This window comes from Callionymus lyra, chromosome 1, assembly GCF_982586985.1.
Source record: "Callionymus lyra chromosome 1, fCalLyr1.hap1.1, whole genome shotgun sequence".
NCBI classification, from domain to species: Eukaryota; Metazoa; Chordata; class Actinopteri; order Syngnathiformes; family Callionymidae; genus Callionymus; species Callionymus lyra.
Window position 1 is genome coordinate 18,725,923 of NC_141818.1, and position 13,677 is coordinate 18,739,599.

General features: G+C 41.1%; 1 protein-coding gene across 1 annotated transcript in view; it reads left to right on the forward strand.

Moving 5' to 3' along the window:
* The window catches only part of hmcn2 (hemicentin 2), a 55,015-nt gene extending 50,915 nt beyond the window's left edge, over window positions 1-4,100 (forward strand). The window contains exons 77-81 of the mRNA XM_087795990.1: window positions 875-1,003; window positions 1,103-1,396; window positions 1,470-1,589; window positions 3,129-3,255; window positions 3,317-4,100. Of these exons, the coding sequence (XP_087652116.1) occupies window positions 875-1,003; window positions 1,103-1,396; window positions 1,470-1,589; window positions 3,129-3,255; window positions 3,317-3,698 (1,052 nt within the window). The 3' untranslated portion in view covers window positions 3,699-4,100. The remainder of the gene's footprint in view (window positions 1-874; window positions 1,004-1,102; window positions 1,397-1,469; window positions 1,590-3,128; window positions 3,256-3,316) is intronic.
* The last annotated feature ends 9,577 nt before the right edge of the window (window positions 4,101-13,677 follow it).

The window sequence follows — 13,677 nt, forward strand, 5'->3', positions numbered from 1 at the left end:
ACATAATACGACCAAAGAATAGTTATTTCTTTATTACTGGGAAACTGAATGCATCTTGTTGGCTCAGGTGGGGCTGCTGGAGTTGCTGGTTCACTCTGGGTCCTTTGAGCAAGGGTTTATACTCTTTAAGGAGAAAAAAGTATACCGTTAGGGATATCCACTTGTGGAATAATGTAGGGTGTCAAATTATGCGATTACGGTAAGGTAAAACTTTATTTACCTTACCGTAATCGCATAATTTGACACCCTACATTATTCCACAAGTGGATATGTCAAATTATGCGATTAATTGTTATGTATTAATTAAGGTAATGTTTTTTTATTGTATTGCTTCGAATTAAAATGCTTGTTCTGTTTCTGTTGTCTTTTTGAGATCGTTTTTTACTTAATTAATTTATATAGACCTGTTTTTATTTTTTTTTAATTTTCTAATGATTTAGACAAAAGAACACAGCAATATTTAGCCCTGCTGGTGGAAACTAAACAACACAGCGACACTGTTGAAATAATTATAACAAGTCTGTTTAAAACCATAAATAACTTAAATAAAGAAAAACATTTAAATGGAAAAGAATACTCCTAACATTGTTTTTAATCTTTTTTAGATGAACGCAGATTCATTAGAGTATTTATTACCAGATATTAATTAATTCATATCTATTCTATTACTATTACATTCTATCTTTATTTTTAAAAAAGCCAAAAAATGTGACATAAAAGACTTTGAACACTGTCAATTGATGAATATTTCCTTGTAACAACATTGATTTATTTAGAGTTAAAGTAACTAGCAACCTAGTGACAAGCAAATCTGTTTGAATCTGCTGGTGAACCATAACAAGAGTAATCTGGACTGAGGATTGTGTGTTTTCAGATATTGACGAGTGTCAGGACGGGAGCCACATGTGCCGCTACACTCAAATCTGTCAGAACACAATCGGAGGTTACGGGTGTGTGTGCCCTCGAGGGTACCGCTCTCAGGGAGTCGGCCTCCCTTGTCTGGGTACGACTTTCTCTTCTTCCTTTTCCCACACAAGCCTCACAAGTGGAGACCACACACAGACAGCCGAGTCCTAATCCTGCTTTTGTTTCACTCGCTCAGACGTTGACGAATGTCAGCAGCTGCCGAGCCCTTGTGCCTTCCAGTGCCGCAACGTGCCAGGCAGCTTCAGGTGCCTTTGTCCGCCGGGCACCGTGCTGCTCGGGGACGGCCGCTCGTGTGCAGGGTTAGAGAGGGCGCAGACCTTCACCAACGGGACCAGAGTCAGAGCCAGACTTCGCCCACAGCTGGTGTCCTCCATCGGCCGGCCCATTCTGTCCCGCTCTCACGGAGTGTCTCGCATCACCAGGCAGAGCTGCCCCGCGGGATACACCAACAGAGACGGCACCTGTGTGGGTGAGTGGTCGGCAGAATGACAGAAGAATCATCACCTTTTCTATCCCCTTGACTCTCTTCGCTTCATGCCTAGATGTGGACGAGTGTCTGCACAGAAAGCCGTGCCAACACGAGTGTCGAAACACGCTCGGCAGCTACCAGTGTTCGTGTCCTGCAGGCTACCAGCTGTCGCCTAATGGCAGGAGCTGCAAAGGTAATCATTTTAATAATAATAGTCCCTTAACCCATCAGGAACTCTGACTCACTCCAGGATGGGTGGATGGATGGATGGATTGGTAGAAGGATAAATGGATACAGATGGGGATGAATGGTTGGATGGATAGATGGAAGAATGGATGGATGGATGGATTGATGGATGGATGGATGGATGGATGGATGGATGGATGGATGGATGGATGGATGGATGGATGGATGGATGGATGGATGGATGGATGGATGGATGGATGGATGGAGGGAGGGAGGGAGGGAGGGAGGGAGGGAGGGAGGGAGGGAGGGAGGGAGGGAGGGAGGGAGGGGATGGATGGATGGATGGATGGATGGATGGATGGATGGATGGATGGATGGATGGATGGATGGATGGATGGATGGATGGATGGATGGATGGATGGATGGATGGATGGATGGATGGATGGATGGATGGATGGATGGATGGATGGATGGATTGGTAGAAGGATAAATGGATACAGATGGGGATGAATGGTTGGATGGATAGATGGAAGAATGGATGGATGGATGGATTGATGGATGGATGGATGGATGGATGGATGGATGGATGGATGGATGGATGGATGGATGGATGGATGGATGGATGGATGGATGGATGGATGGAGGGAGGGAGGGAGGGAGGGATGGAGGGAGGGAGGGAGGGAGGGGATGGATGGATGGATGGATGGATGGATGGATGGATGGATGGATGGATGGATGGATGGATGGATGGATGGATGGATGGATGGATGGAGGGATGGATGATGGATGGATGGATGGATGGATGGATGGATGGATGGATGGATGGATGGATGGATGGATGGATGGATGGATGGATGGATGGATGGATGGATGGATGGATGGATGGATGGATGGATGGATGGTTGGTTGGTTGGTTGGTTGGTTGGTTGGTTGATTGGATGGATGGATGGATGTGTGTATTTGTAGATTGGTAGGTAGATGGATGGATGGATCCTGATGGAGATGGATGGAAAGGGAAAAGGAATAAAGAGAAAAGGAAAGAAGGCCAGAAAGAAAGCCAGAATAGAAATAAAGGGAGAGACAAAGAACAAAAGGAAAGAAAGATAAATTAGGAAATTAATAGAGAAAAAAAGGAAAGCAAGATGGAACAAAAGAAGGAATAAAAGGGAGATGAAAATGAAAAAAAAAATAGACTAAAAGGAACAAAGGAAAGAAAGGGATAGAGCTGGATAGTTGAGCAGCAATGTTGTAAGTCGTGTCAAAGCTGTGTGCGACTAGATATTGTTGTGGTCTGCAGCATTCTTATCTATTTCAACGAAGGAATGACATCAGACACTAAAGCTGGGAACCATTTTACTGTCACTCACACACACACATCTGGACAAGACCTTCTTGGACAACACAAAGAGTAACACAAAACACAGGAGCTTTTGTGTGGACTGATCCTCAATTAGTGTTTGGAGTTTTATGTTAAAATGATCCAGATGTTGGAAGAGAGCATCAGCAAACATAACCTTGAACCACCACAATAACTTCTCCTCCTCAGACGTTGACGAGTGCGTAGAGAAGAACGTCAAGTGTGGACACAACCAGATGTGCTTCAACACCAGAGGAGGCCACCAGTGCATGGACACGCCCTGTCCTCCCTCCTACCTGAGCGGCCGGACTCCAGGGTGAGTCTCCTGCAGCTGTGATGGACGTCTGCTCAAGTGACCTGCTCTCTCTCTCCTCCAGAACCTGCTACCGACCCTGTACCCGGGACTGTGCCAACAACGGAGGTTCCACTCAACTCCTGCAGTACAAGCTGCTCACCCTCCCCTCCGCCATCCCAGCCAATCACAACGTAGTGCGCCTCTCCGCGTTCTCCGAGTCCGGGGTCCTCCAACACCGGACCTCCTTCCACATCCTGGAGCAAGAGTCCGAGACAGGGACGCTGGGCAGGGTGTTCGGGATCAGAGACGAGGCCGGGCGGGGGATCATCTTCACCCTGAGGGCTCTGGACCGACCCGGGCTGGTGCGCCTCAAAGTCCAGGCGTCGACTGCCTCTCCTCAGGGACGAGCGTCCCACCAGAGCATCTTCATCATCTACGTCTCCATCGCTGCGTATCCATACTGAGACCCCAAAACCAATCCTGAGACCCCCGGACTCACAAGTCAAGAGACGATTCAAATCCTTCACCGGATAAACACGACTGTCTGTGGACAATATTCAATCCAAACTAAAACATGTCACACAAGCACTGAAGCTAACACCAAACTATATTTGTTTTTCTATGATTGGAAGAATTTGTTTCCTAATAACAACAGAAGGTTATTTTGTTTTTATTTATTTAAAAGAATGATGTCGCCTGACAATCCTGAAGATTTTCCATCATTCTACGATCTGTGTTTTTCTTTTTTTTTACTCTCATTATATTTCACCGTGTAAATACGTTTTGAATGTAAACAAGTGTCTTTGTGTGGAAACTGTTGACTTCACTGGTGCTTTTTTTTATATAATAAAAGGAAAATGTTTTCAGGCTGTTTGGACTCTGAGATCAGAGTTGGAGTGGACTCAGTGTTTTTACTGTCAAACTGGTGCTGTTGATGTGAAGTGAAGAAAGATGGATCTGCTATTTTAGATTTTGTTAAGAATTAAACAGTTTTAAAAAATAACTTTTTTTTTCTCTCTCCTCAAGATCCTCAGATGACTCAACAAACAAAGCAATGTGTCACACAAACAGACTAATACAAATATTCTTAACTTTAAGCCACACCAGTCACACAAAGCAACACACTCACACCAAACACACATGTTAATACAACAAATACACACAACAAAAACAAAAAAACCCACTACAACACATACTAACAATAAATAAAAACATCTAAATACAATTGTAAGGTTCTGAAATCAAAACTTAAAAACACATTAAAAAGAATACATTTCAATAAACAATGATATAAAAATAGAACACACTAATGAATACAATGCAACCCAATGGTTACTTTACAAAAACACATAGAAAAACCTTTTCATATACTTTTTATGTTACATATACACATAAAATACACAACCTTTAAAACAAACACTAGTGTCATAATAATACACAAAAACCTATCCAAAAAAGAACAACCACAGTACATCAGTACACTCTACAAACTGATGGATATCCAATGACACCAAAGCCAATAACAAATAAAACAACAACATACCTGTATTAAAACTTGAGGTATTGAGATCATTCACACAAATGGGGGGAAATACACTGACATACGCCGCACAGAAAGGTCACAAGTTGTCTCCCTCCCGAACCTGGAAGCCAACCTGCAACCTTCTTACTGTGAGGCGGTCACGCTAACCACCACCATGTGCCCTGTCAATCTTTACAAACATACAAAAACACACACGTATGTAACAGGAGCAGGCAATCAAATGAACACTAAAATAAAGTTTCATAATAAGTCTTAACATACAACTACGAAGAACAAAATAAACACCAGCACACTTGTATGTAAATACTTGATGTAAGATGAAGAAAACACACAATCAAGCACAAACAAATCATAATACACGTATATATACTAGTGTTGATGAAGCTTCATGTAACTAGATTTTTTTCTCAGAGGTCACTAGATGGCACTGTCTACTTTTTACTAAAAAAAGGAACTGTTTCATGATACTTTATCACAAGTATATACACAGTTCTATACATTCTTTTCTACACTATGACGCTAACATAAATAAACTCACACAGACCAACAAGTCTACACAATAAGCACATGCTCAGTATGATATTAACAAACATAAGAAGAGGATAAAACACATTTGTGTGATCACAAAATGACAGTGTGTTCCTGAAGTAATCTCAACAAACCACCAGATGACACACGATGAGTGTTCCTGGAGGATTTACCGTAACATTTTGCAGTAGAACACCAGAGGTTTGCACACTAACTCTACACATGGAAGTCATTCATAACTGGATGAGACGGTCGTGACTCACGAGCCAAACTGACCTCAAGATTCATTTTTTTGTTCAATAAGACTGAGACATAAAAGCAGTTAGTCACCAGTATTAGAACGATAAATTACTGGTTTCCTGGAGACGGTTGAAAGAGAAAACCAAGGTGACGCGGAGGTTTGTTGATTCGCCAGATGGTTTTTTGTTTGACAAGCTGTTGTTTGTATGATGCGGTCATAGCTCAGATGTTGCTCTTACCTGTCAACACCTCTGATCGACGATGAGTCGCCAGTTCCGATTAATGCGTCAGGATTCAAAACTTGCCAACCAGGAGACATAAAGCTCTCACTACTTTCTCACAATTGAAAAACCTTGAGAATAATCCGAAGCCCCTTCGACTCAAACCTTCTCTGACTCTGTGCATGAGACGTTGATTGAAACAACGTGAGGGAAGTCTTAAAAATAACCGGAGAAGGGTCATGAGGAAGCTATTTGGAAATACGAATGGAAAGAAACTTGCCGAAGCAGCAAAATGATGCAACCCTTCTCAGAAGACGCAGCAGGATGGCGTGTTAAGATTCAGCCACGTACAGTGTCTAACTGACCCGAGGCATGTTCCACTTCACTGTAAAAAACATTGATGTTACCACCGGGCGTATCCCTTATAGACTCACCCCACTGAGAGAAACACCCTGTTTGCTAATGAGCAACGTCCCGGTGGAAGTCTGACCAACAACATTATCAGGAAACATAAATGTTCTGTACATTTATCAAGCTTATTATTTGTAAGAGATTCAGAGTAGAGCTGCTGCCTCTATGAAATCTGGGCTAGTATAGCTAGCTTAAACAGCTTCATGAAGCACTGCCCTGTTTTTCAGAGTAGCAGGCACCCCCAAGTTAACATTTGACATACAGTCTCAACAGGATAGATGTTGGAAACTACTTATTTCAGAGCACAGAGAGTAGCTAGTGGAGTCCACTCATAGTGGACCCAACTGTAGGACTTCAGGTTGGTGGTACCATGATGTTGCCGCTGAGATTCAGTTCCATAATATTTACTACATGCACGTGTGGCCTGTTAGCAGTAGTTATGTAAACCTGGCCACAAACCTTTCATGTCATATCGATTACAAAACAGTATGTACATAAATATGGAAAACCTAAAACCTTTTGTTCTTTTCACCAAAACCCGAAGTCCATTACAAAATATGTTTAATTGCTCACATAATGTTTCCAAAGACAAATCCTCCACCTTTCGTCAACATCCTGAAGCAGTTTTCCACCTGTAAACTCATTCATGACGTACAACTACAGAAGTACAATTTATTAGTGAAGCTCAGGTGAAAGTTCTGGTCCAACCAAATAGGTAACACAATTTGTAACTTTGTCTGCTTTCTACTTCGGTCCTCTGAGAGTCTGTTTTAAGTTTCTAAGTACTCTTTTTACGACACAAAGAACTATGATGACAATAACAATAAGCAATACGGCTGCTTATTCATCTCCACCTTGACAACACTTAGTTATTTCCAGAAAACAGCTTTTTGCATTAGACATATCTTGAAGGTTACTGATACATAACACCATGAGGAAACAAGCTCTTCTGATCTACAATAGATCAAGCCCATTGTACCTCTAAGAACTGATTAAATGTTCTACTAGATTCTACCCTATCCTGTCAACTCTTATCAGCATCTGCCTCAAACATTGAGAACACCTCCCTCTACTGTCCTTCTGCACAAGTTAGTCACAACAGTTGCGGCAACAGTTGCCCAGGTACCAAGGTGGTAGCAAGTTCTAATGTAAGTAATGCAGTACTGCTGCTTGAAAACTCGCTCTGTACCATTCACTGTTGTAGTGGTTTTGAGCAAGACTTTTATCTACCTCGCCTTCCCTGGCTGTATATGAGTGATCTTGGTGGGAGTCATGGGGGATGTTTGGTATATTTGCATCCATGTTCCCAGCTGTGGCTGTAGATGTAGCAATCTGCTACATAGAATCCATAAAAAAAACGCATATGACCCGTTAAAAAAGAATGTTGTCCTCTAGTTGCTATTCCCTAAATCCAGTCTAAAAAACAATTATATATATATATATTTGAAGCAGAAACTTCTAGAGAATATGAATCTGGGTGTTATGTACTATGGAAGATGTTTAATTTCTTTGCTGTTACATTTGTGTCTTCTCGTCTTGACTATTGCAAATCAACTTTAAAATTCTGGTTCTTACTTTCAGATCTATTCACGGTCAGACTCCTCCTTAGTGGATCTGATCCAGCCCTACACCCCAGCTCGGGCTCTGAGGTCTGTGGATCAGAATCTGCTAATATAGAGTATTATTTTGATTGTTTAAGCGCCTTGTGACCCTGGTCTGGAAAAGCGCTCTACAAATATAAATTACTTACTAACTTACTTACAAACCCTGGCAGCACTGACCTTCACAACAAGCATCCAAGCCTCCTTAAAGGCCAAGACAGATGTTTGACATCCATTAGCGCACACCATCATCTATGCTGTCAGGAGAAAAGTTATTTCTTAAACAATGTTATGACGCCTCTTGTCGGCTAAAGGTTGTATTTTTTGTTTTCAGCTGTTGCCATAGGGATGTCACGTCCCAGGATCATTAATATGACACAGTGCCACAAAACCTGACACAAGTTCATTTGTTGTTTTCACTCAATAAAGAATTCCCGAGACATCTTTTTTTTCTCTCTCCACTGACAGCAGCGAAGGCGACGGTGAGAGAAAACACAAGTTTAAGAGCAAGTGAAGCCAGACAGTTGGAGACAGATGGAGACAAGAGCGTCTGTTCGGTCCAATACTGATCAAGGTGAGAGTCTACCTGGGGGGGTTTTAAGTGAGATTTTGGTCAGTAAGACCTTGAGTCTGAGGTCATGGCCTAAAGATAAGGAGTGTTGAGGAGTTTAGCAACAGCAGGAAGCAATCGAAGTGATAAGGAAGGGTCAGCAGGAAAGGAAGCAAATAATAGTAATTTAAGGTCCATACCTCTGCAGAACCGTCACCTTAGAAATAGGTCAATCCTTCTGTCAACTATCTCACTGACTCCACTGCCAGAAAGTGAAAGTGAAACATACCGTGACTGAGTGACCTTGAAGACGCTGGCAACCCATTGTGAAGCCTCTTGAATCCTGTAATGAAGTCAACATTTCTCTCGAGGGTGGAAACGGAGTCATAAAGCGCATTTCCAGACGACATATATACACTTTCCTTCCATACGTCCTCTGGCTGTAAATGTAATCACGGCGAGTATTTACCACGTAGGAAAAACACACGTGCACAGATGTGGTAATATTTACACGTCACCATGGCAACGCTGATATCTGCACGTATGTTGAGATGCAAGGGAAGTAGGCCAGTGCACGTGTGGATTATGGTTTTTTTTACATATGAAGTTACGACTACTTCCTTGGCTGTCTTTATCTGGGGCAGGAGTGTGACAAGTTCATTTTGACTGAAACTGATGAAAAAAAAAGAATATTACACAAGATTTTGTGTGGTTTGTTCTGCACATGTACGTGCTGGTCATCCAACAGTTATATCAACACATTTCAGATCACAGTTTATCAATAGAAAGACTTCAAATAAGTGATGTCATTGAGGTCAGCGCCAACCACCGATCGTGCTCCTGTTGTCACGACGCAGACAGGAAACACTATGTTTGCCCACAGACGCTTTGATGCGACCTGAACATGTTTGCCTGGAATGCAGCTGTTGTGTGAGCTGGAGCGCCTGCTCCAGTTTAAATGTTGGACAGACGATGACTTCATCCACCACAGTAGTTCATCCGTCCTACCTCCCTGACGCTCAGCCAACCGCTGTTTCCCACTAAAGCCCCACAAGCCGGCAGATTATGAGGCTGATGGTTGAGGATCGTTTTCTGACTCTAGTTAAGGGAAGCTCACTTATGCTGTGCAAGATTAATTATGAAACAAAAACTATAGAAAGCTGTGTATTTATTTTTGCAACAGAGAGATGTAATGCCTGTGAGAGAGCAAACTTACAGTAACAACATTCCAAAAAAAGGCCCCAGAACTTGATACTTTTGTTACTGCCTTTGTTGAGTTCTGTCAGTATTATTTTTTGGCATAATTCAGGTTGTTTTTTCAAACAATCTGGGAAACTGTTGCCCCGAATTTCTTGTGCACAATGTTCATTGAGATACAGACAGGTAAGATCAAATTTTTTTTTTTACTTGGAATTGTGTAAAAACGAAAACAAAGCAACACAATTCCATTGCTTTCCAGTCTTTCTGTCAGAACCAACAGCAAGTCTCTCTACACTAGGAACAATTAGATTAGGATCAGGGGCCGTATAGAAGAAGATCAAGGGATGCACTAGCCAAGGCAAAAAGATACTTAGACGAAAAGTCTGCAGTCCTGACTACACCACCAAATCTATCAAGAAAACGAACATTGAGTGGGGAAACACAGGAAATGTTGAAGTATAAATAAAGAGGGAAAATTAAATAATATTTATGATGACAGATGGGTATATGTTTTATTTATCAGTATACATTTATCATTATCACTTACAAAGTACACTTAAAGTCAAGTCAATGGAAAAGAGTACCAAGATAAATAGTTTATAGATCAATAAAAAATATTATAATACATAAAATGACCAAATAACGAAAGAATCAAACTTAAAAACTGAAGAAGTGTACCCAATAGTGATTGGTCACAACAAAGTAGTTTAGACCTTAGCAAAATTGTACATCAATGGAATGGCTTTGAAAATCTTCGGTCTAAAGTTTTTGACCAATGACAGGTCAATGAAGTTGTGTGAAATAGAGGCCGGGAATATGCTGCCCCCCTGTGGATACAATTCACCATTTTCCATTTACCAGCAAATCAAATACACACTTGGTAAAAAAGAAAACTGCCTTCTCTTGTTATCACCGGCTTTTTTAATTGTATGTGCACACATCAAGCAACGAGTTTGACTTAGCAAGAGAGACTTACTTCATCTAGGAGGCTTTTTTAATAGTAAATATTAGTTTAATTATTAGTTAATGTGTAATAATCGAAAATAATGATAAATGGCCAAGGATTGAGCCCTGTTGCTCCCCATCTTTGATGTAAACGTCTAATCATCAAGGTGTAAATATGAGGGGGTAATTATATTTAGAAATATGATATTTTGCAGCACAACACACACAACAAAAACATTATATTAATCTGCTTTGAGACTGTCCTTAGAATAAAAGTAGCAGTCACAGTAGGGTAAGAAATCATTCTTCCTTGGACACATTATCCTGTGGTTGGTTAGCGACAAGAGCTCCTGGCACAAACCAATATTCTGGCAGCAGCAGCAAGTTTCCGCCCCCTCAGGGTATTGAGTGTGAACCATTAGTGACGCGCAGCAGTTGTTCACTAATCGTTCAGGGGAGATTTACTGCTTTCGCCGACAGGTAATTGTCAATCCTTCTCCGGTTGTTACACAGAGTCCCAATCTATGTGTGGAGAACAGGCTGTAAAGGAGGACTTTCTCACGCCACAGATGCAGCCCACCACAGTTAGCGAAGCGCCCAAGGCCATTCTAGAAATAAACAGCCCCTCTGTTTCTGCTAAAGCAATAATACAAGATTGTTGTGTTACATGTTTAAACATTGTTTATAACAAAATATATGAGACGTGTAATTCCTTTGGTAGCCGCTGATGTTCTTGACGTCCAAACAAAAAGAGACGTCTCTCTACACTTCAGTGGTTCTACTTGAAGGCAGAGAACCGCACTCGCGTTCCTTGTTTTCAACCAGATGCCCAGGCTGCTCACGCCTGTAATCACAAAGTTGTAAAACGACCATTTCAACTTCAACTTGTTTTAAGTGTTTTTCACAGCTGTTTTGGGATCAGTGGACATATTTGCCAAAACGTGTGTTTGTGAACTTGCAGTTAGACCTCAATACATCGTCACCAGTGGTCGAGAGAGAAGGACAAACTTAAAAAAAAAGGTTTTTCACTAATATGAGTTGGTCAATAGTAGTAGGGTGTTATTTGTCTGTTAGCTAAACAACATGAAATGTTATTCTTCAATTAAAAAGAAACAGTGAGAAATGATGATAGGACAAAAATGATAGAGCGGTGTACTGTTCATCTGGATCCACGGAGACTTTGAAGGATGCATTTGCAAAAAACTAGAAAAAGCATGTTTGTGTGGTAAATGCTATCGCCTTGTTAGGTTGGGGTCTCTGTTTACTGGTGTGTTTACACACCTTTATTTTTTGTAAGTGACTTTTGTTGTCTCATTATTAGTAATAGCATTGTTAATTATTCTTAATAACAATATATTGATGAGTCTATATAGGTTCTCATTCATCCAGGTCATGGTTATCCAAATGGTTCGAAAGGGAGTCAACTGGACTGTGTAGAGATCTAGGAAGAAGTTCACTTCTTATCCGAGGTTTCACCTCAGGTCAACTTTTGAGAGGCCATTGGGTATGAACTAATTTCACAGTGTATCATGAGACGTCATCAGCTCTGTTTTTGTTCTTTGAATGTGTTTCTAGTTTAACCTTTTCCATGATAATTTTCTTTTCGATTTTTCTTCCATTTTATAGATACTCTAATTTAGTTTGCTCCTTTCAGTTTCCTTCAACTGAGGAAAATCTCTAAATTTAGGAAAATGTTGTCACAACACAATCTGGATCTTATAATCAGTGCTTTTGTGTCACTGCGTTTAGACTATTGTAACAGTTTATTTTTGTGTCTAAAAAAAAAAAAGAGCTGTCTCGACTGCAGTTAATACAAAAAAGTTCTGACCTGCTCTAGTAGAAGAACTCACATTTTTCCAATCCTTAAAACTCTGCTCCTAAGCTTTGGAAAGATCTTCCGCTCCCTCTGCTTTTGATGCTGTCTACTGACTCCATCAAGAAGCATCTTAAGGCCTATTTATTTGTGCAGGTTTTTTTTTAACTTTCTTGGGGCTGCTGTTTCTATCTCTACGTTATCTTAACCTTTTAAAAGTATGTATTTTAACTGTGTATTGTTTTTGATTGATTGAAGTGCTTTGTGACCCTGGTCTAAGAAAGGCACTTACTTTGCATTTTCCCTTAATTAATCCATCTTAAGGCAAAAATGCACGTATTTCCTTTCTCAGTCAGTGTTGAGGAAGGTAAGATCATCTCGCCTTGATTACAGGGGAAAATCCATTCTAACAAAAAAAAATCACTTGAAGTTCAACAGCCCTCTTCCATCAGTCAGCAACCTCTCCTCTCCAGTCACCCATGATCTGATGTTTGCACTGCTGCCCTCACTCTGAACTACGACTACTGAGTACCAAGAATATTTTTTTTCTTCCTCTGTTCGCCTCATCTACACTTATCTGAACCCCTTTAGTGACACTGACCCCTGCACCATCAGTCATTGCTAGATACATGTGTTTGCATGCATTTATTATTTGTATATATTCAATTAAAATCAAATTCAAATGAAACTGCTTGTATTATCTTTCCAGACAAACATTAATATCATCTGTTGCTTGAGGAAAATTAATTTCCTGAAACCATAATTGGATTTTTTTGGTCTTATAAAAACACAAAGTGACGTGTTGGATCGTCTCAATGGTCTATTGAAGAACTACTGTCACAGCTGCAACATCTTCTGATAAGGAGACACTAGACAGACCATCATGGATGAATCTCTGCCGCGGGAACATGCTGGATGACATCATGGCCTACACATCCCCTCCACGTAATTGCAAACACAGATTGACCTCGCAACAAAAGCGCTAGTGTTTTGATAGTAAAAGTTTAAAAAAGCAATAAAATACCACTTCTAAGACTGGAGGCTGCGTGTATTTTCTTTAGCAGAAGGACTCGAACAAAGACGCCCACGTCATGGGTTTGCTCTGGCAAGAGTTTCATTTTCCTGCGTCCAACATTCACACTCTGCTCTGTCTGACGGTTTATGAGGACTTTTTTTTTTTCTTCCTGGAACTTAAATGAGTGGTGGTGGACTTCCAGAAAGAGCTGGCCTCCAGCGGTGTCACCGTCGGAAAGTGCGTGTTGCTGAGGTCGCGGCGCGCGAGTCATCCATCACGGCTGCACAGACGGAGTCAGTGTTCTTGCCTGGACTCTCTCTCGGCACTGACCACTCCACACTGTTTGAAATCTTACACGCACTTTTATATTTAGCTT